The 22,752-nt window shown below is 42.8% G+C and overlaps 3 protein-coding genes and 1 gene segment (V, D, J or C); 1 reads left to right on the forward strand and 3 right to left on the reverse strand.

The window, feature by feature from the left end:
• Positions 1 to 578: 578 nt before the first annotated feature.
• Positions 579 to 9,390, forward strand: glra4b (glycine receptor, alpha 4b). Its single transcript, XM_053618246.1, has 9 exons — positions 579 to 2,215; positions 4,998 to 5,065; positions 5,219 to 5,442; positions 5,547 to 5,629; positions 6,870 to 7,007; positions 7,261 to 7,475; positions 7,827 to 7,985; positions 8,611 to 8,715; positions 8,901 to 9,390. The coding sequence occupies exons 1-9, from the start codon at positions 1,948 to 1,950 to the stop codon at positions 9,174 to 9,176; spliced, it is 1,536 nt and encodes a 511-aa protein (XP_053474221.1). The 5' UTR covers positions 579 to 1,947; the 3' UTR covers positions 9,177 to 9,390.
• Positions 9,391 to 11,014: 1,624 nt separating this feature from the next.
• Positions 11,015 to 13,230, reverse strand: rpl36a (ribosomal protein L36A). Its single transcript, XM_053618700.1, has 5 exons — positions 13,113 to 13,230; positions 12,517 to 12,622; positions 12,134 to 12,201; positions 11,749 to 11,871; positions 11,015 to 11,101 (listed from the first exon to the last, which is right to left on the reverse strand). Exons 1-5 carry the CDS (start codon positions 13,113 to 13,115, stop codon positions 11,081 to 11,083), a joined length of 321 nt encoding a protein of 106 aa, XP_053474675.1. The 5' UTR covers positions 13,116 to 13,230; the 3' UTR covers positions 11,015 to 11,080.
• Positions 13,231 to 18,997: 5,767 nt separating this feature from the next.
• On the reverse strand, positions 18,998 to 21,551 carry LOC128603845 (immunoglobulin lambda-1 light chain). The gene is made up of 4 exons (XM_053618574.1): positions 21,302 to 21,551; positions 20,880 to 21,209; positions 19,931 to 19,960; positions 18,998 to 19,451 (listed from the first exon to the last, which is right to left on the reverse strand). The coding sequence occupies exons 1-4, from the start codon at positions 21,339 to 21,341 to the stop codon at positions 19,129 to 19,131; spliced, it is 723 nt and encodes a 240-aa protein (XP_053474549.1). The 5' UTR covers positions 21,342 to 21,551; the 3' UTR covers positions 18,998 to 19,128.
• Positions 21,552 to 22,112: 561 nt separating this feature from the next.
• LOC128603843 (immunoglobulin kappa variable 3-20-like) overlaps positions 22,113 to 22,752 on the reverse strand; it is a 2,406-nt gene continuing 1,766 nt past the window's right edge. Inside the window, 1 exon segment of the V gene segment in view lies at positions 22,113 to 22,726. Within this exon segment, the coding sequence occupies positions 22,600 to 22,726 (127 nt within the window).

Consider the following 22,752-nt stretch of genomic DNA (forward strand, 5'->3'; position numbering starts at 1 on the left):
GACTAGGCATGTGACGATTATTATTAATTCAATATATTGCGATATTCAACATGCACCGTATCCAGTGAGTAAGATTTCCTTTTGCTCCTACTTGGAGGGGAAACAGCTGTCTCCTCGCGTTCCTTATCTTGGACAATGCAAGGACTCGAAAATGGAATTTTCCATTTTGGACAAGGAGTGTGTGTGTGTGTGTGTGTGTGTGTGTGTGTGTGTAGTTGGACCTCTGTAAATAATGATGCTGATGTTTAGAGACAGTGCTGTCTTGATTAATATTTTTGCTGCAAGTGAAGGATCAACATTTACATCAAGCTTCAGTTAACGAGGCAGACGGCGTCACAACGAGGTCATGTGATCCAATTAAATTCTGCCCGAATGAAAGCTTGAGACAGTGGAACAGTCGGACAACGAGAATAAGAGTTCAAGCAGAAACGTTGGCGGTGTAGCTCTCAGACATGTGTAGCCGGGAGCCACAAGAACAAAACTGGGTGGGAGGGGCATACTCTCTCTCACCCTGTCAATCACAGCGACACCGTGGACAACAGTGAGCACCTGTGAGTTCATGTATGTGGAAGAGGGCGGATAGCGCTTTGCTCCGAGTATGTTACGCAGCACCAGCGTGAGCAGCGATGAGCATGAGATGCGGTTAGCTGACTTCCTCTGTCTTGGAGGAAGCACACGTTCCTTGATTGGTAGCTGACGTACGATAGGGGAGAGCCGACAGGTGGGCGGGAATTGGCAGGGAATTGGGGATAAAACTTTAGTGTTTTTCATTTTTGGTGATTTCATGAGCACCTGTCTGTTCAAACAGGAAGTGAAGCGAAGGAACACGAGCGTGAAATGGGACTTAATGTGGAATCAGATTCAGTGGAGAGTAAAAGTGATGAGAGAGAGAGAGAGAGAATGAATATGAGACAGAAGTACAGGGAGAGAAAGAAAAACAGACAGAAAGACAGACTCAGAGTAAGCCAGGAAAAGAAGAACAGATACACAGAGCAAGAGAGAGAGACAGACAGCAAAAGAGTGAGAAAGAGAGAAACAGAGTAACAACAAAAAAAACAGACAGAGAGCAAGAAAAACAGGGAGAGAGACAGAGTGATAGAGAGAACACAGCTAAAAAGACAGATGTAGTGTGTGTGTGTGTGTTAGAGAGAGAGAGAGAGAGAGAGAGAGAGAGAGAAAGAGAGAGAGTGCAATCAAAATTCTGGGAGAGACATAGAGAGAGAGACAGAGAAAGAGGGAGGGCATCGTCGTTATTCTTATAATGAGTTGAACTGTCACATATAATATTAACATGTACGCTAACGTCTCGCCGTTTGGGATTCTGACCCGAGGAGATTTCCACACTGTGTTTAAAAGCACTGGACAGGAAGAACGTTCTAGAAAGAGCTCGGAGACGGCCGAGGGGAACTCAGAAGATGCTGAAGATGCGAGGGAGGAGCGTAGCTGTTGTCAAAAATCCTCTTTAAAGTTTTAAACACTAACTTTTTTTTTTTATCTTTATAAAGATTATGGTGTTAGAATGGAATGACGTGATGTCTCAGATCAGCTCATGCAGAAATCTGGAGCGTTTCCTAAGCTAGCTCATTAGTAAAGCAGCAAAGCAAAGCAAAGCGAAGCAAAGGTGGCTGTTCTAATACATTTTGTAATTGCAGTTCATATGAAATAATGAATTCAGGTCTATCGGGTTGGTACATAAACAAGCCGCAGTTAATCCGGAATGTTTCCGGAGTCTTTACTGGAACCGTAAGATCTGATCACATCGCCGCACACTACACTAACTCCCACAGAAATCTCTCATAATGACATATAAAACACTAATAATGACCAGTATCGCATTAAATGATCTCTACTGTTATTATTAGTACATTATTCTAGGTACTAATAAAGAGCCTGCACCTCTTGATCGAAGCAGGCGTGGCTACTGTGCTCGGGTACTGTGTGAATCGAATGATCCTTTTCAAGATCTGCCATTTGGGAGATGTCCGTCATCAGGGTTCCTGTCTGTTTGGTTTTTTTTGTTTGTTTTGTTTTTTTAAATTGTTATCTAATTCTAAATCTCTCTCTTTCTCCGTTTCGGATTCTTCCAGGCTCACTTTCGGCAGGGAGGTGAAATCTCAGAACGGCAGACCTAAGCCCATGTCACCGTCTGACTTTCTGGACAAGCTGATGGGAAAGACGTCAGGCTACGACGCTCGCATCAGGCCCAACTTTAAAGGTGCGGTGTGTCGTTTTCACACATCGGAAAAGTCATCCTTTCAGAGTCACTTGGTGAAACCGTGACTTGCAATATTAGCATGCAGAGGATCTCGTTCTTCGTTTGTAGGCTTCTGTATCGCGTTTTTTCCGGCCCTGAAATTAGCTCCGCCCCACAACGGTAACAGAGCTATTATAATCCGCTCCTGGTAGACCTTTGCAAGCAGTAACGGACTTTAAGATTGCTCAGCTAAAAAACAGCTCTAGGTTGTGACGTCTTCATTAAAGCCCTTGAGAACTACAAAATACCCAGAATGCACGTCGTGTAAACAAGTTCTCCAAAGAAACATTTCACTGATTTTCTCGACAGCCGCTAATTTAGTCTGCAATCTGAAATACTCATTTTGTTGCATTTATTGCCCAGTAGGAAATATTCTTTCCTTGACCTTCATCCCTCTTTCCAGCTGCTGATATTCTTGTCTCTTTGAGACACTGGGAAATAGCAGCAGCGTGCAGAGAGGAACCTGCTGATTTCAGCCGGAAATAAAAACGTACAGTCCAAGACTTCACTCACTTTCTGACCGCAGGAATACAAAGACAATCGCTGATAAAGATGCTGTGTATGTGAGACAGGAAGATACTTAAAAAAAACCCAAAAACAACAAGAAGGAAGAAAAGGTGGGGAAAATCGTGTGTGCAGCAAAAATATGTTCTTCTGATCGGCCGGCCTCACCCGTAAATTGCTCAGAAATGCAAAAGGTCAAAAAGGCAAAACCTCGGATTATTCAGAACAGCAACTTTTTCCACAGGATGACATCTCAGCAGCGTTAATTCTCCACAGGATAAAAATGGCAGATATTGTTTTAAAAATAACAGCTGGAAAAAAAATGTTGAGGAAGTAACTTGATGAAAGCTTGTATATCAAGAGAACAGTGGTAGCCTTCAGCCAAAAGCCACTATCCCTGCTGAAAAAAACCCCCCAATAGAAACCATTTAAGAAATTCTAATGGTTTCCACTACAAACACCATTAAAACCATTAACAAATGTAGGGTGTTTTTTTTTGTTTTGGGGGGGGGCATATTATATCATGGTTTAATGGTTTGTATTGGTTTCCACTAGACATAAACATGCCACCAATAGAATCTGACACATTACCAGTAGAGACCCACAAGGACCATTATAGTTTCCATTAAAACCAATACAATTCCCATTATAACCATTCAAACAATTTTTTTGTAATGGTTTCTATTGTTTTTTTCAGCAGGGATCTTGTGAGGCTAATGATGCACATTAGTCGGTTCTTAGATCTTATCTAGCTAGCATGTAGTAAGTTGTTAGATATTAGCTAGCTAGTATGAAGTCACTTCGTTTAAATTACCTAGTTCGTATGTAGTCAGCTCTGAGATATTAACTAGCTAGTATATAGTCAGTTTCTATTTTATATTAGCTAGCCAGTATTTTTTTTTAATATTAGCTAGCTAGTATGTAGTCAGTATTTTTTTTTTTTTTTTAAATATTAGCTAGCTAGTGTGTCAGTTTTTTAAAAATATTAACTAGCCAGTATGTAGTTAGTATTTTATTAATAAATATTAGCGAGCTAGCATGTCAGGGTTTTTTTTTTTAAATATTAGCTAGCCAGTATGTAGTCAGTATTTTATATTAGCTAGCCAGTATGTAGTTTTATTTTTTAAGTATTAGTGAGCTAGTATGCCAGTTTTTATATATATATAAGTTACCTAGTATGTACTCTGTTAGCTTGCTGGCATGTAGTTACTTCTTTTACAAGAACAATATAATCACACAGTGGCAGTTGAAACGAGCGAAAAACTTTGTAAGATATTAACATTTACCTCAGATGTGTTGGTCAATTACTAGTTAAAGACCCCGTACGGCAAAATGTCAGCTAACGCTGATCAGCCTGTCTCCTCTCATGAAGATGGTCACGTGAGTAATTTTCCCATAAACACGCTGAACTTTACGGAGAACGCGGTCTGTTTTATTTCCTGTGCTGTCCACTCATCGTGTTAACCTACAGACCCAAATTAGTCAGTCTGTCTGTTTATCTCTCCTGGTTTATATTCTCCTCTGTCTCTTGCTTCACCCATCCACATGGTAGATTATGTTTGACACATTTCCTGCAGGCTCGTGCTCTCATCCCTGTCCTCCCACGCCTCCTCAGCCTCTCACCCTGTCTTCCCAGCACTTTTACCTTAGTCTCTTTTTCCGCTGATTTAATTTATCTCTCTTTTTCTTTTCTCTTTTATTAGCTCACTCGTTCAGTCCTTCTCTCTATAGCTGCATGTATGTCTCAGAGCTCATCGATCATTCTTTTTTTTTGCGCCGAGATGAAGCCGGACATCGGTGTCTCAGAATGGAAAGTCCCGGCTGATTAGCTGGAAACGTAACTAATGTCCCTAAAGCTCAAATCAATAAAATGATCATCTCGCTGAAAGCTTACCTTATCAAATATTTACCCAAAATGGTTACGACCGGTCGGGCGGTAATTGGAGCAGGTTGGACAGCTGGCATGGATTCCGCACCGCTGCTCATTAAAGTGACTTTCTTTTGCGCTGTCACAATCTGGCAACCTGCTGAATAACTCACCGCGTCACCGTTGTCTATAGCCGTGTGCCACAAGTGGAGCGCCAGGTCAATCTCTACCACAATTTTAATTCCTATTAACTCCTATTAAATCTCAAATGACACTTCTCCAGTGTATATGTGCTCTCGTGTGTGTGTGTGTGTGTATACTCATTTGTCTTTTACATGGCACGACTCAGAGGTGTGTGTGTTTCTTTTTCAGGGCCTCCTGTCAACGTCACCTGCAACATCTTCATCAACAGCTTTGGCTCTGTCACAGAGACAACTATGGTACACACACACACACACACACACTCGAAATTCTAGTAGTCGATTGTAAGACAAGTAAAGGAAGCTGATAACTACCAGTTTAGCATTTTATCACACACTCACGTCGATCTTTGAATCTCTTTATCGACCCTCCGATTCCCCGTCCCGCCTCAGGACTACCGCTTGAACGTGTTCCTCCGGCAGCAGTGGAACGATCCTCGCCTGGCGTACAAGGAGTACCCCGACGACTCGCTCGATCTGGACCCATCCATGCTGGACTCCATCTGGAAACCCGACCTGTTCTTCGCTAACGAGAAAGGCGCCAACTTCCACGAGGTCACCACCGACAACAAGCTGCTAAGGATCTTTCAGAACGGGAACGTCCTCTACAGCATCCGGTGAGACGATTGAGGAACCGTTGTGGCGCCGCAGAGACTCGGAGTTGTAGCGTTAAGCTGACCGCTTGAACGTTTGCTCATGCTTGTCTTTCACTTTCTCTCAGGCTGACTCTGATCCTGTCCTGTCCCATGGATCTGAAGAACTTCCCCATGGACATCCAGACCTGCACCATGCAGCTAGAGAGCTGTGAGTGCTTAATTACTAATCGTTATCCCACAGTGCTGTTCGTTTCTGGATTCTGATTGGTCAGAAGGTCTTGATTACTATAGTAACAGCTCATTCACAGCGTATGCCGTTTGTGTTTTAGTAACTATAAGTCTTCAGGATTCGGATCTCGTTTTTGAGACTCGCCTTATTTCATTCCTGATTCTCCTTCCCATGCTTTTTCAAACACCCCCATCTCTAAACTCCCAGGCGCGAGCCCTGGGACTTTTATATTTTATTCATTTTTGCCCCGCAGGCGTTCCCATAGCATGGTGGGCTCAACGCGTGTCGGCATATTTTCGAGTTGGCCATGTAAAATTAGCTGCCTGAGAATCTTTCAGGTTGAAGTCTGAGGGAACGGGAGGACACGTTTTGAACATTGCGACTCACGTAGAAGTCGAGTCGACCTTTCATACCTGCACTACGAATAACCTTGGACTCATCAGCCTTCCCTTACGACATGGGAGTGGGCGTGACCTACACATACATTGTCACAAATCACGTCACAACAGTGTTTGCTAATTGGGTGAGACGTTTGCAGACATTTTGCCAGTCACATGGCGAGAGTGTAGAGATTTAATGAATGATTACCAGAAGGGGGCGCTGTCTTAGAACACGGACATGGTTAAAATCACGTTATACTCGAGGATGGCCTTAAAAGGTGCCGACGTCCTCCCAGTTAGCTAACAAGGTCGTTGTGATGTTGAGTCGTGAATTGAAAAGTGATTTCTTAGCTTTTTTTACACAGTCACACTAGCTATCATGCTAACTGTCTAACTAGCTGATTTGCTAACTAGCTAGCAAATAAATAAATGAAGCATCGGTGAGGCTGTAATTCATGTACATGTCAAACCCAAAGTGTTATCTTTCCCAAATCGTACATAATGTTTTGTTCATCTTTATAAACACGTTACGCTGCAACTTCCCCCCCTCTGTTAAAACAATATCGCTTCATATGGCAATGTGTTCTGGGTCGGTTCTGTTTCTGAAGCGTGAACTAATGTTCCGACTCGTCGAACAAACTTCTCCTGAACTTTTGAGACGGGTCGAAAGCTGGTGATGGTGATCGAACCAAGAGGAAATGAAGACGGGGTGTGTAGAAACGGTGTTAAAATGCGAATTAGTTCCGTCTTTGAGACAAAGGATAGGTTGAAATGTAATTAATTAATTAAATAAAGTAAACGAATCGTGTGTTCATCAGCGACTCTCTCGCTCTCCTTAGTCGGCTACACCATGAACGATCTGATTTTCCAGTGGCTGGATAAAGGTCCTGTGCAGGTAGCTGATGATTTAACGATGCCTCAATTCGTTCTGAAAGAGGAGAAGGACCTGGGATACTGCACCAAGCACTACAACACCGGTACGACACGCACGTGTGCGTACACGTGAATGCACACAAAACACTGCTTAGGTCAAAGGTCTAATTGCATTTAAATGAATTCAGAGTGCAGAAATGCCACAGGACTTCAGAAACGCGCTCTGACCTTTTTGTATGCAGATTTTTGTGGAAGCGGTGTGTAATGAGAGTAGTTTTTTAAGGAGAGGCATCACTTACGGAATATTTACTGAAGTTATTATATGGGTACTGATGTATCGGGCTTGTGTTTGGCCAGGTAAGTTCACCTGCATTGAGGTGAAGTTCCACCTGCAGAGGCAGATGGGATATTATCTGATCCAGATGTACATTCCCAGCCTGCTGACGGTCATCCTGTCCTGGGTTTCATTCTGGATCAACATGGACGCCGCGCCGGCTCGAGTCGGCCTCGGCATCACCACCGTCCTCACCATGACGACGCAGAGCTCCGGCTCCAGGGCCTCGCTGCCCAAGGTTTTACATAACCTTCTCTCCAACCATCCAGACATCAATCAGTTCATAGTACTGGTGTCTGGCCTCACTACCCAAGCTGTCATTCATCCATCCATCGATTTATCCATCTTCAGTATTGTAGCAAAACGGATCTCCATCCATCCATCCACAGTACTGCAAGGTCTGGCTGCAGAGACTCCTTAATTATGTTTTATTGTTTTATCTGTCCCTCCATCCCTCAATCCCTCCCTCCATTCATCTATCCGTCCCTCCAACATTCTAACCATTCATAGCATGGCTGCTACTCCTCCTTTCAACCTTCTATTTGTCAATCTGTGTGTGTGTGTGTGTGTGTGTGTGTGTGTGTTGTAGGTGTCCTATGTGAAGGCGATAGATATCTGGATGGCGGTGTGTTTGCTGTTCGTCTTCGCTGCGTTGTTGGAGTACGCCGCTGTGAACTTCGTCTCTCGGCAACACAAAGAGCTCTTCAGACTCAGGAGGCGACTGCAGGAAGAGCGGCGTCAAAGAGCCGTGAGTGACCGCACCGAGCCCTGCCTCTACACAAGCGCACACACGAACACACACACACACCATGGCCACGTCACAGCTATATACACCATTACAAACGTCTCGGCGTTATCAGTCCACAACGGATGTGTCCCAAACTAGAACCTGTTCACTGAATAGGTGACATATACACTGATTTGCCATGTAGCACAACGTTTGTCCATGTGCTAGCGTTGCCCGACAGTGTAGCATGATGAAATTCAGTGCAATCATGAAGAGAAGTTAAAAAAACGTCCAAATGAGGTTCAGAATACCCATAATGCAAAGCAGTTGAAACATACGAGACCTCCAGTCTGCACTGAATAGAGTGATGAGGTGCATGGTGTTTATGTGGCCTACATAGTGAGTAGGGTGTAGTTTCAGACAAACAGAATGGACAACAAATGGATATTAGTATATCAGGGGTTCTCAGATGTTTGTGTGTGTGTGTGTGTGTGTGTGCGCGTGTTGCTGGGATTTGCACTGACCTAGTTTGAGTCTCAATTGTGTGTGTGTGTAGAGAACATGAGAGTGAGGCGATGATTTGCTCCGTGAATAAATAATGTGTTATGCCCATTTCTGAGTAAACTCTGTGTGTGTGTGTCTTCAGGCTTCAGGTCAGTTTGGTGGAGCTGAGACGAAAAGCAAGAGCAATGATGTTACAGGCAGCACAACATCCTACAAGAACACAAAACACTGCAGTGCTTGTGCACAGGTATACACACACACACACACACTGTCTTTATAAGGTGCTGCTGTTTTATATCTAATGGGTGATACAGATGTTTCTGGAACCTGCCGTAATAAAACAGCAGTTCTACTGTATACCTGCTGTGTAGGTGATTCACCCCGAGTCTATACACTTCCGGGTTACCCTTATCTGTCTTCTGTTCTTCTCAGGAGTCAGCTCAACACAACGAGGATTTCTTCTTGTCCAGTTTCGGTTTGGACGTCCACCTGTCCGGAGATGGTCCCCTCTCCGAGGCAGCGGCCATATTCGCCTCTCTTCCTCCAGACCACTCGCTGTTCCAGATCCGCCGCCGGTTTATCGACCGCGCCAAACGGATCGACACCGTCTCGCGCGCGCTCTTCCCCCTCAGCTTTCTCGTCTTCAACGTCTTCTACTGGCTCACATACAAAGTGCTGCGCAATGAGGATCTGCACACCGTCCTGTGAACAGGCAGCACCGCACCGCCATCGTGGCTTCACTGGGAGGAAGTGTGGAAAATCTCATGGAAATTAACAGGAACAGACTTATAGGAGCATCTTGTTTGGGTCTCATGTCACTTTCTGTAGCTTATCTTTACCGCATAACCTTCCTGCCCGATCCCTAACCTTACGCACTTACCACACTATCAGGTGACGAGTCGTTCATGTCGCTTGTGCTTGCTTGTGGGTGTGGCCTATTCAGCAGTTTTTTGTTTCATTTTTTAAACTGGAGAAATGGAAATATATAGTTAACTAGATGAACATGTATGAAATTACACTTGTCAGTGTGAAATTTTGTTGTTACATGCTTCAGCAGTCATAGGATGTTCACTCACCAGAGGCATCATCGAGCTTTACTTGCTTCCGAGTGTTATTTTTTTTCTTCCTATTGTCTCTAAACAAGTGGCAAAACTCTTTATACATGTAAACAGGAGCGATAAAAGTGTTTCATATTTAATTTACTGGTTTCATGTTGTGTTTTATGTAGCCGGCCCCCGACCTGTCACATAGTGCAGAATAAAGTAACCAAGAGGAACAGATCGACCAAAAAACGTTCACCAAAAAAAAAAAGAAGACAAGAATAGTCTTAAATCTCACTTTTAAGAGAGCTCTAACTAGGGCTATGGTCCGCTACCATAGCAACATTGTACATGTAACACACACCACTTGTTAAAAATGAATGAAGGGGTGGAAGTAATCTCTGCCTCACGATCCAGACGCCATTCCACAGCAGCCTTCGCTACAGGAAGTGGGGTCACGTTTGTTCCTGTGGAGATACCAGAGGCAGTGTTCCAACAACTCTCACACTGTATATCCACACACACCGACACCAATCTGTCAATCACGGTCATCCAGAGCACTGTGAACACTAGTCATGAATCACAAATATGATCTCTCAAAGCGATGGCCCATGTCAGTGATTCAGCCCTTGAATCTGTCAGGAGAGCGAGGAGTCTCCTTCCCTGTGGCTAAAAGATAAATCCCAAAAAGTTAAAGTGAACCATGAGGTAACAAACAGACCCTGAACTCCACAGTGTCCATGCTCCATGTGAACAAGTTCTGAGGAGATGCACATAAATAATCAATCCAAGGCTACAACAGCGTAGAAACCTGAAGTACTTCCAGCCATTGAGCAGGAATAGATGCAGGGTGTACGACAGAATAAAACCTTCATGTTGATGTTAGTGAGCGACTTACACAACATCAGCCTGGGTTTATTATCATAACCGCAAGCTAGCTCTTAGCTTCGCTATGCTGTGTATGAAACCATTCACACCCCTCCTACAGGATCCAGAGCAGCCCAGACACCAGGTAAAGCCATACATGTCAAAAACTTGCATATTCATTGATGATTATTCGATAAATTAGGGAGAAGATCACAGAGGGGAAAACAAAACTAAACCAAAGTTATAGATGAAACAACACTTATTACCGTAAACATCAGCAAGAAGGAATTTCATCGTCTGGTCTTGTGCGAGTGAAAATAACTTAAGATGGTCACCAAGTGCACACTTTACTGGAACTTCGGTTTGAAAGTGCAGTGGGTGAAGGAGGGCTCCTCATTCACCACCATTCTTATTGTTTTTGTGGAACTTTTTGTAAATTAAAGTATTAATAACACAGAAATAGAAGAGCAGGTACCATGGAGTAATTACTACATCAATGACAAACAGAAGCTGTGCTAGGATTTAAACTCAACATTTCACAGAATCTCACCATCACCCGAGTTAGACTCTGAAGCGTATTAGAAGTTCTGAACTGGAATTAAAATGTAATAAATAAATGCAGTAGGTAAGCCAGGGTGGTCGGGTTTTTTGTATACAACTTTTATTGACAGATGAACAACCACAAAAGAAAGTCCATGGTCCAGCTTAGAACTGGATGACCTGGCCCTATAACACACAGAGAGAGAGGAAATATTAGTTTCATCGTAACAAATGCACTACTATGACATACACACAACAATTTGTTAAACAGAACCCATAACCTTGCTCTTTTTGAGCAGTATAGGAGATGTTACAAGTTCCATAAAGTGTAAAATTACTACTGATACGTTTTTAAACGTTAGACATCGACTGAAAACTAAAACGTGGTGGTGTCTGCCTGATTATATTGTTCATATAAAATTACATCAGTGGTTTAAAATTGGTATTGGTGACATTTCATCAATTCATAAGAAAACCAAAAATCAGAGAAATGGCTAATATATTCTAAACCTTTAAAGCCTAAATGGCATTCATACAATCGATGATTTTAGATTCACATGTCGATGAGAGATGTTTTACTGAGAAGACTCTTGGCCTATTTTGCATTCTGCATTAACTAATAGCAGCGTACAGTGTAAACCGTGTGAAGGTTGCCAGGTCTATAGTTAATCAGGAATATAATACAACAATGTGAAAAGCCACCATTTTAACAGACTTCACACAAACACTACACACGAGCTGTAGAGAACATGGTGACCAGATCAAGTGCGTTCCCAGAATCCCCCGAGATCTGATTTTGTGTGTGTGTGAGAGAGAGAGATGTAAAACCTCACCTTTCTCTTCTTGTCACCTCCCAGTTCAAAGTGTTTGCACCTCTTAATAGCCAGCATCCTCTTGGAGCGGCAGTTGGGCTCCACGCACTCCAGCCTCAGCACGATCTTCTTTGTGGTTTTGGCCTGGAACAGAGACAAGGCGCTTTATTTTTTAACACCGACGTTCAGAATCAGAAAGATTGCAACCAAAAAACAACTACGGTAAGTGAAGAAGCATCCCATCAGCCAGGGTTTTTTATTAGAGACAGGATTATACAAAAAATACCACATGAAGTATAATACCCCATGTTTAATAAAAATAATTTTTAAAAAAACCCACATCGGGATCTTATACACTACTAATCCACCGTATCCCCGACGACCTGAATCATCTCATCACTCGTACCTTTTTCCTGAATATAGGCTTCGTCTGGCCTCCGTAGCCGCTCTGCTTTCTATCGTACCGCCTCTTACCTGAAACACAGACAATTTACGTCTATAAATCGCTCATACCACCAGCAAACATCATGTACAGGGGGTTAAAACCTTTTTTCCCCCCTGAATCCCAAACAGCACTGAGCTTCTCCTCGAGTGAACTACATGGGGAAGTGAATGAAATGGAAGTTTATATGAAGGCTATAGGTGTGTAACTGGAATCCAGTGTGGATGAGGCCTGCATTACTGTTCAATCAGCCACGCTTTAGCCCCTATGTATGGCACTTCATGTAGGCGATTGGTATTCAGCCCAGAGAGAGAGAGAGAGAGAGAGAGAGAGAGAGATGTCTTTACCCTGGGCATACAGGGAGTCCTTTCCCTTCTTATACTGGGTGACTTTGTGAGGCTGGTGCTTCTTGCACTTCTTGCAGTAAGTCCTGCGAGTTTTCGGCACGTTCACCTGCAAAATAAACCCCACATTTAGCTCAATGGCTCACAGACACGCCAGAACCTCAGATAAGGAGCTACAATATTAAGAAAATAGACGCACGTGAGAACCGGAAATTAAACGACAATAACATGTTCAACACGTTTAGCTTACATGCTAATATTTCTTCGCACAAAGTCCAGACTCTACAGCAGATTAACGACTTCAAACGTATCCCCTTTTTTTAAAAAATAAAAAAAATAATAAGCAGCTGTAGTTTTATTCCATATTTCTCTAACAGCCTCTCTCTGAGGCAGCCATCTTGACTTCTTAACCCATCATCAGTCTACCGGCATAGACACAGATTATGTTCAATTTAGACAAATCTGTTAACAAATAAATCGCGGAATATGGCCGCGTATTGTTATAAAAGCATACACTGGTGATTATTCAATGATAAACTCAAGATATCAGAGAGATTAAATCGGATTCTAGGTGAAACAGTTCACAACAGTCTACTTACCATGGCTGCCCTCGTAGCGCAGGAGCGAAAGAGGAAGTGGATTCGGCTCGCGCGGGTTTAGTACCGGGTCACACGGAAACGGGAGACACAATACAAGGCAACGGCGCCATCTTGTGTTCAAAATGTCGCTAGTTTGAAACCCTGTGTTTGAATCATTTATTGGTTTTGGCCCCGTCGATGTTATGAAACAGAAGCATTTTAATATGTATTAAATATTTAATATATAATAATAATATATATATAATATATATATAATAATATATAATATATATAATAATATATTATTATTAAGCGTCCAGATAGCACGTTTATAACACATCATAATTTTATTCTTATCGTATATTAACATTTGTTAATTTGATATTTAACAGTGATTGAACAAATAAAGAAATAAAAGATAAACTGAATGATACAGAACACATTTAATCATTTCGTTTACCTGATTTTGTTTCACAGTAAGATACAGCGTTGCAGATCTGTCAAGCGTTTTATGTTGAAGTAAAACTAATCTAGCTAGCTATTTAACTTTACTAGCTAGACACCTGTTAGCTAGCTTGTTTCTTTCTATTTCTTTCTTCAAATGATATCATAAAATACTTTTTTTTGAAAGTTTAGAATCACCTATCTATCTATCTATCTATCTATCTATCTATCTATCTTACGTTTACATTTATTAATCTAGCAAACACTTTTATTCGAAGCAACTAACAAATGAGGAAATACAAGCAAAGAGATATCAATCAGTAGTGCTACCATGCTAGATTTTTAACTGAGTGCTAGAGGAGCAAAGTGCACAGTAGAGGTTTATTTATTTATTTATTTAGAGTGGGGACAAGTTAGGGGTTAGTTAAGTGGTCATGGAAGAGGTTTTTTATTGAAGATAGTGACGGATTCTGCTGTCCGGATTGAGGTTGAAAGTTCATTCCACCACTGAGGGACAGTCAGTTTTAGGGTTCTGGAAAGGGACCTCATGCCTTGCTGAGTAGGCACTACCAGGCGTGGGTCGTTAACTGAACGCAGGTTGCGTGAGGGAACATAAACCTCAAGGAGAGTGTTGAGGTAGGGGGTGCTGTTCCAGACAAGGTCTTGTATGTGAGCATCAAGGCCTTGAATTTGATGCGGGCAGGCAGGGATGATGAGAAGCTCAGTTTGTGCCAAGTTGAGCTTAAGATGGTGTTCCTTCATCCAGTCCGAGATGTCAGTTAGGCAGCCAGAGATGCGTGCTGAGATTGATCGAGCTTCAGTCTGGAAGGACAAATAGAGCTGAGTGTCATCAGCATAGCAGTGATATGAGACCGTGAGACTCAGTCATAGGCCCAAGAAATGTAGTATGAATAGAAAAGAGCAGTGGACCCAGAACTGACCCCCTGGGGAACCCCAAACGTGAGTTGATGAGATTCAGATACCCTTCCTTCCATGAAATCTTGAAGGGTCTGCTTGAGAGACCGGATTCCAACCAGTGCAGAGCCGTTCTGGTAATGCCTAGACCGGAGTGAGTTGACAGGAAGATCTGATGTGTCACACTGTCAAAGGTAGCACATCTATGTATGCATGTATGCATGTATGTATGTATGTATGTATCATATGTAGACATTTCCATTCCACTTCCAAGATTTCAGCATCACCAGGGTCAGAGCTTTTTGCCATGTCACGCTGAGCTCACATTACCACAACAGCACACAGAGTCCGAGGCTGTCGCCGCACCACACCGAGGTCGTCACAACACGGCAGTACGACACACCACTCCGGGATCATCAGTGCACATTACGTCAGGATCACCGCACTTCTAACGCTACATGCCGAGCAGACACTCCCCACCTCGACAAGTCGAAACCCCGTCATTGCTCACCACACCCAGCGGGCTTTTTCTCTATAGACGCGATGAACTATAGAGCATGTCACGTCGTCACACCCTGTAGGTTCAATTTGTCATAGTCACCGCACAGACGTAGTGCACATCGAGCCTCGACATCGTCATGAGAACACATCGAGCATCACAGTATCCCACCGGGACACCACTGCGGCCAACACCACATGGAAAGGATCACTGAAGTGTACATGAAGACACGAGCACCGAACATGTAGCTAGAGCCACGTCATCCTTCCTTAAGCCCCCCTCTCTCAATCTCTCGCTCTCTCGCTCTCTCGCTCTCTCTCTCTCTCTGAGGAATCAGGTCCTTCTCTGTCTATCTTCTCTCCTCTCTCTCTCTCTCACCTTCCTCCTCGCTCTCTTTGCTAACTCTTTCACCCTGAGAGCGGCGATTCATGTTCTGACTGCTGTTACGCCTTCCGTGTGACACAGGTTCGGATTAGCTTGGCCGCTACAGTGGCGTCTGTCCTCAAAACCGCCGTTGTGCCTGCAGCCCCTCCTTCTGAACGGTAAGCATTCTGTGTGTGTGTGCCTGGGAAACACTCGAGGCAGCCTCAAAGCACTCGGAAGTCTACGTAAAGCGCAAAAAGGAAGAACGAAATCCGATGCCTGGGAATCGGACCTTTGGGTTGAAGGAACGGGTTTACGGGCAAGGCGTCGCCCGTTCGCCCGGTTACACGTCGGATTCTCGTGCCACTGTAAGTAAGTAAGTACTGCCGTCAAAAACACCCTGACTTGCTGATTCGTGCCAGTTGTTTGGCCTTTCAGCCCTGGCAGCTTGCATACAGCATGAGTTGCCCCTTTTTAAACCCATTGCTAGCCATGCTTGGTGTGTCTGCTGAAAGACCTTTTAATGCCTCGAATAAAGACGATTCCCATTCTACACACTAAAAAAAACAAGGTGCCGTCTTGATTTTCATTAACTCCCTTCTGATGGGCTTTGAGGGAACATGTTTGTTTGTTGTTGTTTTTATTTTTATTTTTATTAAACATGAACAAATAAAGGCTCAGATTACATAACGCCATAGCTAACTACTGGAAGCGTCTAATTGTTTTTGTGCTTTTGAATCATAAGTAAATGTTTGCACGCTGTTCCTGATACCCAGTGGACCCGTGGTCCAAGAAAGAAGACCCGCAACTGCAGACTTAAACATTTTTGCCCAGACTTGTAGAGCCGTTGCAGTCGGTTGTTTTCAGGTTGTTTTCAGGTTGTTTTCAGGTTGTTTTCAAAACAATATCCCTTGTCTGAATCGAAAGCCCTTGGCATTGATGTTCTTGTTAATTCTCTTTTAATTTCCCTTTTTAAAAACGCAAGCCGTTTTGAAGCCCTGTATGGGCCTGTATAACACGCCTGTTAAATCCTGTTCCCAAGCCTGATGGCACGTGGCGAGTTACACAAGACCTCAGGCGGAAGTTGTGTTTCAGTGTTGTGTTTCTGCTGTTGTTCTAATGTGCCTTCTATTATTACATTACATTAATACCTTCACACCATGCATGGTTTAGCGTGGTGGATTTGTGCTCTGTTGTTCCAGTGTTCAGCCACTATTTTCATTAATGCATAGGGGACGCTAGCTGACCTGGACACGCCTGCCAAAGGGCTACGTTGGCCCCGTGTTTTCTCGTGTGGTGAGACTCCTTGCAAGATCTCCATGACGACGCCCGTGTACTGCAATACGGGACGATCTCCTTATCACTGCTGAGTCAGAAGCTGCTGAACTGCAACCTTGAGACTGCTAGAACATGTGGCTCACAATGGATTCAAGGTTTCACGTACAAAATTGCAGCTATGTAAAACAGAAGTCAAATGTTTGGGTTTTCTCTTATCAAAAGGACAGAAAAGGCTGTCGGATGGCCGGATGTCGGTTGTTATGACTTCTCAGATGACTCCATTACTGTAGACAATGGATCCCTGCTCAGGGCCATCATAGAACATTCGATCCACTTTTGACTCCTGGGACACGTACTCCTGAGACTGTTTATGCAAAAATGTTTTGTGTTCCTCTCTAGCCCTGGAGACTACACGGAACCTTTCTGTACACTCATGAACATTCTGGAGTGTGGCGTCAGGCGTTCTGGCACAGGAACATGCTGGACTACCCGGCTGTCTGCGGGCAGTGGCTGGGAGTAGCGCTCTGTTGGTAACAGATGCAGAACGATTGGTCGTGTCACCTTTGGTGTTGCACATGACCCTTCAGGTGAAACAGGTATTATCCAACATTGAAACACAACACATGACGGCTCAGCGCAGAAGTGGTTATGAAACTATTCTCTGTGCTACTGCAAATTTGACCATTAAATCTGTCTGCTAAATTCACAGGATGACACCATTCCTTTACCTGAAAATCATGATTGTTTAAAAGAAATTGTTTCTTCATGTAGCATTCGATCTGATCTTTCTGATACTCCTTTGTTCAATAGTAAGTATGTTTTCGTAGACAGATCGCATTCTAAGCCCGCCAATCTCACACTCCTCTCTAGTCAACAGTCTAATCTCTTCCTGTGCTAAACCAACAGCTCTCGCGATCGTCAAATCAAAGACTGTTGTCGGTTGTGGATGTTACTAGAACTGCAGTTATGACCTCAGATGGACCGATCTGGAGACATGCAAGTTGGTTAAAAGCTGTTAACAAATGAGCTCTGCCCATTCTATTTTTCCTCCACCTATTCTCTATGACAGGTTGCCCATTAGGGAACGTAACTGTACTCCTGACGAGGTCTGAGCATCGGTGAACGTGTCTACAGAGGAAGGAAGTCCTGTCCTGCTGGCTGACCTGATTCACATTTTACACATATACATATAGTTTTTTCCTGTATTAGCTCTCATCACAAAACCATTAACATGTTTTTCTGTGGAATCATATCATGACTTTCCTGTGAAAGGGTGATTACTTTAGAGAATTCCTTTTGGTTTATTCTATGCTATGCTAGAATAAAAGAGAGGAATGAAAGGAAATTCTCTTATATCATGTACTCTCATATTATGAACTGTATTAAGACACCTTGATTACGGGGAATACTAGGTTGTAGTTTCTGTTTGTGTGTCTCTGTGCTATCAAATACCTATGATGAATGTATTCATTTAATTACCTCTTTGAATAAACTGATCAAGTGCCATCTCTATTATAGCTGACACATGTATTTTCTGTCTCTTGACAGAGACAGAAAATGAAAAGACTTATTTTCATAGTGTGCTGTGTGTTTTGTCTATCTGTCTGGCACCCGCACCAGTAAAAACCATCCACACACTGCTTTTATCAATGTGTATAAATACTTCTGTTTTGCATGAATAAAACGGAAGTCTCCGTGAGCATGCATGTGTCCGGGTGTGTTCACTTAGGCTCCCCAGATCTGAAACGCTCTGAGGAAAACCACACTTTCTAGCTCATAGCAACACAGAACTAAAAATTAATAAAGTAAGTAATTGTAGAACAGGCTGAAAGGGCTGATGGAGATCTGAAGACATAAATATGAGATTCCTGAGATACATCGAAATCCAATACTATCTATCTATGTATCTATCTGACTTAGCTTTATAAATGTGTATATAATGATATGATTAATAGTCTCTGAATGAACTTATTTCAGATGCGTTTTGTCTCATTTGATTGAACACATTTCTGTTTCCAAGAAGAAGCTCCTCATTTACGTCGAGCTAAAATTACACACTGCAGGTCAGCAGGTGTTTCCTGAATGTTCCTCCATCCATGATGTGTGACGTGTGGGTGTGTGTGTGTGTGTGTGTGTGTGTGTGTGTGTGAGCTCTGATAATCGGACGTAACACACTTTCTTATGTGCTGCATTTGTTACAGAAATCTACCACTACATACAAAAACAACTTATAATAAGAAAAACATATAATCGTTGATATGATGAATTTTTCTAATGTAATCAGATCTTTATTCAGCATTTAAGGAAGGAGTCTCCAGTGTCAGTGCTTTGTAACAGTCAGAAAGTTTTCCACCACCGTGTTTCTGTTACCACACACTTCAGGAAGGACTTACACAAACAGTTCTCTTTTTCAGAATTGCAATTTTATTCAAATTCTATTTTGGTTACATGCAGGAGTTGATATTCTTTCTTTCTCTACAGATTCATCTTTAACATCTATAAGCCTTTGCTGAAAAATTCATATATATGTAATCGGGTTCATTCGCTGCATTCGGACTTCTTGATCTTCACCGACGCGGCTTTTCCTCCAGCAGACACTTCACATGCTATGACTTTGTCGTTTTCCCAGTCGCAGCTGTCGATGGTCAAATAGCTGCTCAGTGTGAATTTCTTATTGGCTTGCTGCTGTGCAGAGCCGGTGATGACTCCACTGGTGACCGAGTTCTCGTTCACGAGCCAACGCACATCAGCAAAACCACCGGCCAGGTCGCTGGCCAAACACACTAGAGTGGCTTTGTTAGACTTCAGCTCTTCACTGGACGGAGGGAGAACGGTCAGAACAGGATCCGGGAGAGCAGCGTCTGAATCCACACACAGCGGGAGATATTCATTACACAAAATAACACTAATCTAATGTGCAGATAGGAATGGAATACAGTTTTAAATGAACGTTGGAACGTTTCCGTTATGAACGGAGCATTAAATCTGTCTGTATGGCAGAATATCAGAAAACAAAACTAATGTAAGCACTAGAATGGATTTATACTTTGTGTTTTGAGAGATTCCATATAAAAGCTCTGAAATAACATTTAATCATTTCAATCAATTTCAAGCAAATTACACATCAAGAAAACAACTAAACAATCCTCTGTCTCTTCTGTTACACGTACAAAATATTCCAAACGGACCGAGACACAAACGAATAAAACAGATGAAATGTGTGTAAATAAATTCCTCAAACTGGATAAAGAAATAAAAGTTGATGCTAGAACATGCCGTGTGAATCTGAAGCAGTGGAGAAGTCTAGTGTAGGAAAAAAGAGCTGAGAAGTTTTACTTACCGCTGACGATCAGCTTTGTTCCTTGGCCGAATACCACAGCGATTCGTTCAGCATCCTCACCCGTACAAAAACCTCCTCAGATACAGAAGTGAAAGCAGAAGAACTGAAACGTCCTCCAGACTTCAGCTCAATCTTCTACTATCTACGATCAGCACACACTCCTTTAAGATCCCATTCCAGTGTCAGTGAATCACACGTCTCTGTTCTACACGCTTCTGTTCACACGTCCTGTTAGGAGAATCAGAGCACATCATCAAACCTTTACTGGAGAATCAAGAAACATGAACAAGAACGAAAAAGAAGAAGATCCACATCCAGGAGATCTTCAGCTCTTATCATTCCCTAACACAGACTGAGGATCTCCTTCTGGACAGCAGTGGCCTGTGACCATGGATTTCGGTGGTGCAGGACGACACTGATAACGACATAACCCCAAACTAGAATAATTCTGTAATAAGCAGTTGAGAGTGAATAAGACATGAACTTGACTTGAAGAAACTAACTGTACAATTCCATTAGCTGAGCAAAACATAACTTAAATAAAATTATATCTATTTGGCCATTCTGAAGAGTTCATTAGTATTTCAATGGAATTTAAAATGTATGGAGTTGTGAATGAGGACTTCATGAAGATGAACATTTGTTGAAAGTCTGATATACAGTATATGGTGGGGTTCTGCCTCTCCTGCCCCTATGGACGAGCTGTGACTGTTCACATTGTCCTCACTTTTGTGTGTCACTGATCCCAAAAATCAGAGGAATCAGAGGTGGTACCGTATCTGTGATCTTCTACTGTGTAGGATTCAAAGTGTCTTCAGTGAACATCAAGTGAGTTTCCACTTCAGTTCCAGTGATTTGAAGTTCAGGTTTTTGTTGTTTCTCGTGTTGTGTGAAAGCAGAAGTGAGTGTGAGCAGTGAGGAGGTTTTTGTCATGGTGTATATCACTGTGATACGTCCTCTTTAGCAGAGTCGCCCCATGTCAAACAGTAATACACTGCCGAGTCTCCCACCTCCACATTACTGATAATCAGTTTGTAATCTGATTTAGAGGAGTGTGTTGATGTGAATTTAGGAGACGAGAAACCAGATCCATAGTTAGGAGAGCTCCAGCCATGATAATTTCTTAACACATGCTGAGGAACTCCTCCAGGAACCTGTTTGTACCAGTATGCAGCATTAACAGTGACAGTTCCCAGATTACAGTCCATGGTGGCCGTCTGTCCTCGAGTCAGCGTGAGAACAGGAGGCTTCTGAGTCAACACAGTCACACCACTGACACCTGGAATAAAAACAGCACACATGTTACATGGCTTCATGCTCACATTAGATGGAGTTGAAATGCTGATGAGCTCCAGAGTTGTGAAATCCTACATGAGAGAGCAGTGAGGAGAGAGCAGAGCGCTGGCAGCATGGTGTCCGTGTGTGATGGGACTGTCGTGCCGAGTGAAGAGACGAGCAGCGTGAGGAGCAGATAAAGGAGAGACTGCAGGGACGTGCTATAAGAGAGACAGGAGGAGGGGCAGAGGGAGGAGACGCTCAACAACACACACCACAGCTGACGATCTCCACAGTGGTGTACTCCATACTGAACCCTCACCTTACTGTCATTATTAACACACCATCAACACTCTGATACACACCCTCTTCTTAAAAAGACTCTTCTTTAATGATCTGATCTTAAAGTAATTGTTCCAATCACACACTTTCTGTAGATGATTAAAGTCAGTAACATGCAGAACGTGTCCCTCTACATTTCAGAGAAGAAGCTCATCATTTACATAAAGTTAAAATGTCAGCGTGAGGACCAGCAGGTGTATCCTGAGTGTGTTTCTCCATCCGTGATGTACGATGAGTCAGTGTGAGTTCGACTATAGAGACTGACAGGACCATACAGATCAGTGTCTGATCTGGACCGGGGGACGGACGGATGTTGTCCTGGATGTCCACTTCAGCGTCTCTGACTCTGGGACATGTTCTGATAAACGCACTGGAACACACTTTCCCATGTGCTGCACTCATCACAGAAACGTCTCACCAGATACGCTCAAGGGTTTGATACGAAATAAACTTTAGCAAAACTAAAGTCTGGGTTTATAACGATAACAGGTGGGGAAAGAAATTTACACCTCTTTTGCATGATTCTTCATCATAATGTACATTTGTTATATTTGAAAGGAACTGTTGACGCACTTTGTTTTTATTTTTATTTTTAGGGATCACGCTTCAAACTGCTTTGTAACATTATAATGAACTCACAGATACATTTCTGTTTTTCAGATCTGCACTTTATTAAATTTCACCGATCGTGAATAAATGCAGGAGTTTATATTGTTTCTTTCTTTACACATTTATCTACAGTTTCCATCAACTTTACCAAAATATTCATATGTAAATAGGCAAAAAAAGGAATATAGTTTAGTACTGAATGGTTTAGTTTAGGCAAGAGTGGATTTATTTAATTATAAGTAAGACTAATTGTAACTAAACTAGCACGCCATCACTGTAGAAGGTGTGTAGAGACGCTTTATAGTTATGCTCCGGTGGTGTCTCCTTGGTTGGTCCTGATTTCTGAAAGGCCTTCAGTCTAGTGGCGTCAATGGGGAGAGAGAGTCCTATGACTCAGTGTTGCACAGTTCAGCAGATATTGTACTGAACATCTAGCTGTAGCATCAGTTCTGCTTCTCCAGAGACTGCAGAGAAAGTCTTTTGACTCTCTGTGGACAGATTTCAGCAGGAATCACACTGAAGGTCCAGTCGTAGCCACAGTCCAAACTGTAGGACTCGATCCTCTCAATCCTGAAACCAGTGACAGAAACAGGAGC

The sequence above is a fragment of the Ictalurus furcatus genome, chromosome 28 (assembly GCF_023375685.1).
Source record: "Ictalurus furcatus strain D&B chromosome 28, Billie_1.0, whole genome shotgun sequence".
Classification (NCBI taxonomy): Eukaryota; Metazoa; Chordata; class Actinopteri; order Siluriformes; family Ictaluridae; genus Ictalurus; species Ictalurus furcatus.

Excerpts from the sequence above, each read along its gene's own strand:
- glra4b (XM_053618246.1), top strand. The coding sequence starts at position 1,948 with ATGATCCTTTTCAAGATCTGCCATTTGGGAGATGTCCGTCATCAGGGT. Across the intron at positions 5,630-6,869 it reads CACCATGCAGCTAGAGAGCT|TCGGCTACACCATGAACGAT; the intron begins GTGAGTGCTTAA and ends CGCTCTCCTTAG. Across the intron at positions 7,008-7,260 it reads CACCAAGCACTACAACACCG|GTAAGTTCACCTGCATTGAG; the intron begins GTACGACACGCA and ends GTGTTTGGCCAG.
- rpl36a (XM_053618700.1), bottom strand. Across the intron at positions 12,202-12,516 it reads GGACTCCCTGTATGCCCAGG|GTAAGAGGCGGTACGATAGA; the intron begins GTAAAGACATCT and ends TCTGTGTTTCAG. Across the intron at positions 11,102-11,748 it reads GAGGTGACAAGAAGAGAAAG|GGCCAGGTCATCCAGTTCTA; the intron begins GTGAGGTTTTAC and ends TGTGTGTTATAG.
- LOC128603845 (XM_053618574.1), bottom strand. The coding sequence starts at position 21,341 with ATGCTGCCAGCGCTCTGCTCTCTCCTCACTGCTCTCTCAT. Across the intron at positions 21,210-21,301 it reads TCTCCTCACTGCTCTCTCAT|GTGTCAGTGGTGTGACTGTG; the intron begins GTAGGATTTCAC and ends TTTTTATTCCAG. Across the intron at positions 19,961-20,879 it reads CTCTGCTAAAGAGGACGTAT|TCGGCCAAGGAACAAAGCTG; the intron begins CACAGTGATATA and ends TCGCTGTGGTAT.